Here is a 4,971-nt window from a genome sequence, read left to right as displayed (position 1 = left end):
GTTATCATCATCATTGTCATCATCATCATCATTGTTATCATCATCATCGTCGTCATCACCGCCACCGCCACCGCCACCACCAGTATCATCATCACCACTGTTGTCGTTGTTGTTGTTGTAATCATCATCATCATCATCATCATCATCATTAAAGTCGTCATCTGAGCCATCACTACTGCTGCTGTCTGCCCTACCAGCCTTTCCCATCATCATCACCACCACCATCAACATCATTATCATTATCCGATTGTCAAAGCATTTCATTGGATGACTAAACAGAGACGAAAGCGATTTGCTGTAAATAAAACAAGCATCTTAACTTTAGTCATTACATTGGGAAAAAATTAAAGATACATGATGATGACATTGATCATAATGATGATGATGTTAATGATGATGATGATGACAATGACAGTAATGATGGTTTTTCAGTAACTAAATTCAGTTGCTGGTATTCAGCTACTAATCATTTTTGGAGTATAGTTCATTTTTTAAAACATGTAAAATACTTTTTGGTTTATCTTAATACTTATTGTAATAATATTTTTTTAAAATGTTGATCTGTATCAAACCAATGGTCTTTTTTACAGGCTCTCGAAGGTTGGTAGAAGGGAAAGGGTTTAGAAGTGATGCCTCATGGTTTATTCTTGCAGCAGAGAAGCAATGTTAAATGGGGCAATGGATGAAGGTCCACCACTCACCAATAGATATGGTCTATTATGTGAACTGCCAAATAATTCCCAACTCTTCAGTTTCACTTGGATCAATCCAAGACTTTGTTAGAAGATATATAAACTGGTTCTCCATCAGTTTATGGTGAATAGAGTTCAAGTTGAGTCGATCAACAGAACATCCTGCTCATGAAGTCAACATGCAAGTGGCTGAGTACTCCACGGACACATGTGCCCTTAACACAAGTCTCTAGGAGATTCAGCATGACTAAAAGTGTGTTAAAGTTGGCCCTTTGCAATACAGGTACTACTTATTTTTGCCAGTAGAGTGAACTGGAGAAGCATGAAATAAAGTGTCTTGATAAAGGACACAGCGTGCCACTAGGAATTGACCTTACAATCATGGGTTAAATACCCTAACCATTAAGCCACATGCCTTCACATGTTAGAAGATGTTTTTCTAAGGTACCACATATTGGGATTGAACTGAGGCTAAGCTACAGCAACACTGGCAACAACAATAACAGCAAAACAATTGTGTACATACATACATCTACATCTACATCTACACATAATACAGATAGACTCAACACTACATAAGTATGTTCCTATATCTCTTTTTTTCATCATTCACAATCTTTTTATGAACATGTTTCATTCTTTGATACAGATCATACACAAATCACAATTTGTATCATGTATTTGTTTTATACCCTTATAAATTAAGTGTCAGTTTAAACGGGTGATCAGCATGAATGGGTTAAGGATAATGAAGTTATTTTCATAAATTCTTTGTTATATTTAAAATCAATTGAAAGAAACACAGAGCATCTCAAAATAAATACAGTAATGAAAGGGTTAAGTTAAAATATTCTACTTACTCTCATATATATTACCCGGTTCATAATATTCTGGGTTTCCTTTGATTGATACACTCAAAGAAATCTCTCCTTTGTCTATACCCACGTCTTTACTTAGTCCATTAATGTTACATAGGAAGAAAAATGGTTGAATGTGAGGGAAAGCCAATGAGAAGCTGACTGAACAGAGCAGTACAAGCAGTGAGAGGCATAGGTTGCTTTCCTTCTTAGAATGCATTGTTTTCAGACACCTCTGGAAATACAAAAGAACAGGGAATACTAAAAAATACTTCAGGTGTAAAGCTACAATAAAACATTTAGTAAAACAAGATATTTATTTATAAATGCTCCTTGGTTGTTGGCACTCCGTCACTTACGACGTCGAGGGTTCCAGTTGATCCAATCAACGGAACAGCCTGCTCATGAAATTAACGTGCAAGTGGCTGAGCACTCCACAGACACGTGTACCCTTAACGTAGTTCTCGGGGATATTCAGCGTGACACAGTGTGACAAGGCTGACCCTTTGAATTACAGGCACAACAGAAACAGGAAGTAAGAGTGAGAGAAAGTTGTGGTGGAAGAATACAGCAGGGTTCGCCACCATCCCTTGCCGGAGCCTCGTGGAGCTTTAGGTGTTTTCATTCAATAAACACTCACAACGCCCGGTCTGGGAATCGAAACCGCGATCCTATGACCGCGAGTCCGCTGCCCTAACCACTGGGCCATTGCGCCTCCACGTTCCTTGGTTAAGCATTGGTTATAAAAGGATTGGATTCAACTATTTCTCTCTTCATTCATTCTAAAGAACTCAACAAAGTATTGCAACGTTTGGTAATTTACAAAGTATGAATCCTTTTATTCTTTTATTCTTTTATTCCTTCATTTTTAAAATTCTTTTATTTGTTTCAATCAATGGACTGTGGTCATATGGGGACAATGCCTTGAAGGGTTCAGTCAAACAAATCCACCCCAGTACTTTATTTATTTATTTATTTATTTATTAATTTTTGAAGACTGGTATTTGTTCTCTTGGCCACTTTTGCCAAAACATTAGGTTATGAAGACAGAAACAAACCAACACTGATTGTCATGATGGGGATGAGGACAAACACACACACACACACACACACAAGCAATACATATATTCATACATACATACATACATACATACATACATATGATAGATTCCCACACAGTTCCCATCAACCAAATTCACTCACAAGACATTGGTTGGCTCAGAGCAATAGTAGGAGACATTTGTCCAAAGTTGTATATAGAGGAACTGAACCTGAAACTACAGGGTTGCAAAGCAAACAGTTTGACAATACAGCCATGACTGACCTATGTTAAAAAAAAAAGAATAGTCTTTTACTTTTTAATGGTTCTAACTGCAGATTGGGATTTTCTGACACTGCCAAACCTTAATTTAACTTCTAAACAGAAATAAGCATAAATGCAGGCATAGCTGTGTGGTAAGTAGCCTGCTTACCGACCACACGATTCTGGGTTCAGTCCCACTGCATGGCACCTTGGGCAAGTGTCTTCTGCTATAGCCTCGGGCTCACCAAAGCCTTGTGAGTGGATTTGGCAGACGGAAACTGAAAGAAGCCCATCGTATATAGATATATGTATATATGTATGTATGTATGTATGTGTGTGTGTGTATATGTTTGTGAGTCTGTGTTTGTGAGCTTGCTGCCTTCAGATGAAATTCTGCCAAGCATTTTGTCTGGTGTGCTAATAATCCTGCCAGCTTGCGCCGCCTATTATCCTTATATCGATAACAAGATTTCTCCTTACTTTTAGTGATGTGGTGTAGACTCCATTCTCTGATGCACTGACATAACTAAAACTACTTTCCAGGCAGCATTAGAGCCAGCAGAGAATTTTACATTGTCAAATATTTAAATAATGTAATTCCATCAATGCTTATAGTATTTTAGTTGTTAATACTGAACCAAATCTTCCTTAGACAGTCTCTATATTCTTAGAGACAAGGATCATATGTTTTAATCTTCAATGCTTAGGGGAATAAGTCCATTATGTTGAAAAGTAGATGGAATGCCATTTTTACACGATTGTGCAAGTTTGGATACCAGAGTGGTTCTTAAATGGGATCAACATGACTTTGAAGGATGGGGGGGGGGGCTTTAAAGAGTTCGTTGTTAAAATTTCTTTTCTTTTTTTTTCTTTTATTTGTTTCAGTGATTTGACTGCAGCCATGCTGGAGCACTGCCTTTAGTCGAACAAATCGACCCTAGGACTTATTCTTTGTTAGCTGAGTAATTATTCTATCAGTCTCTTTTGCCGAACCACTAAGTTACGGGGATGTAAACACACCAACATCGGTTGTCAAGCGATGGTGGTGGGGGCAAACACAGACACACACACACACACACACACACACACACACATTTGTACGATGGACTTCATTCAGTTTTTGTCTACCAAATCCATTCACAAGGCTTTGGTTGACCCGAGGCTATAGTAAAAGACACTTGCCCAAGGTGCCATGCAGTGGGACTGAACCTGGAACCATGTGGTTGGGTAGCAAGCTTCTTACCACACAGCCACGCCTGCAATAAATTGCTTATACTTCTACAATATAAAAAATATTTTAACAGTTTTTTTAATACAATTCCTAATGATATTTGATTATAAAAATATAATAGGAATTTTTTAAACATTGAATGGCTATGAAGGCCCAATAGAGTGAAATAAGAGTTTGAGTGGTTCATAGGCATAAAGGACTACGAAGAATGGAAAAGTTTTGATTGAAAGGAAGCTAAAAAGACTGAATGTCATAGACCAGAGAAAAGACGAAACACAAGGTCAATATTAGTGGCATTTGAACTCAGAATCAAGTAGTTGTATGTAATTAAACACTGCAAGGTATTTTATCTGTCATTCTAAATGATTCTGCTTAAAAACTAATTAAAATGTTAATTGTGGACAATCAAATATATTTCCAGATAAAGCGAAACCATTAAGAATTGTAATTAAATAATAAAGAAAATTGATTAAATTTGTTGGAAAGAAAAGATAAATGAAATATTGAAATATTTAACATAAATTTTTATCATAATAATAAAAGAAAATATCAATTATCAATTCTCAAAATTATAATTAAAAGTGATAATGAAGTGAGTCAAAACAAAATTATCGAAAGGTATTCAGGAAAAATGTATTGAATAAAATTATTTCAAATGTATCAAGTTGTCGCAGGAGATGAGCTGGCAGTTAGAATTCTACAGGCGCAGGCGTGGCTGTGTGGTAAGAAGCTTGCTTCCCAACCACATGGTTCTGGGTCAGTTCGACTGCATGGCAACTTGGGCAAGTGTCTTTTACTATAGCCTCGGGCCAACCAAAGCCTTGTGAGTGGATTTGGTAGATGGAAGCTGAAAGAAGCCCATCGTATATATATATATGTGTGTGTGTG

The 4,971-nt window shown here is 36.9% G+C and overlaps 1 protein-coding gene across 1 annotated transcript in view; it reads right to left on the bottom strand.

The window, feature by feature from the left end:
• LOC106875197 (reelin) overlaps nt 1–4,971 on the bottom strand; it is a 200,233-nt gene that overhangs the window by 193,003 nt on the left and 2,259 nt on the right. Inside the window, exon 2 of the mRNA XM_014923240.2 lies at nt 1,553–1,784. Within this exon, the coding sequence (XP_014778726.1) occupies nt 1,553–1,769 (217 nt within the window). The 5' untranslated portion in view covers nt 1,770–1,784. The remainder of the gene's footprint in view (nt 1–1,552; nt 1,785–4,971) is intronic.

Source organism: Octopus bimaculoides, chromosome 4 (genome assembly GCF_001194135.2).
Source record: "Octopus bimaculoides isolate UCB-OBI-ISO-001 chromosome 4, ASM119413v2, whole genome shotgun sequence".
NCBI classification, from domain to species: domain Eukaryota; kingdom Metazoa; phylum Mollusca; class Cephalopoda; order Octopoda; family Octopodidae; genus Octopus; species Octopus bimaculoides.
The sequence above is the reverse complement of the archived record's forward strand: the minus strand, read 5'-3'. Positions and strand labels throughout refer to the sequence as shown.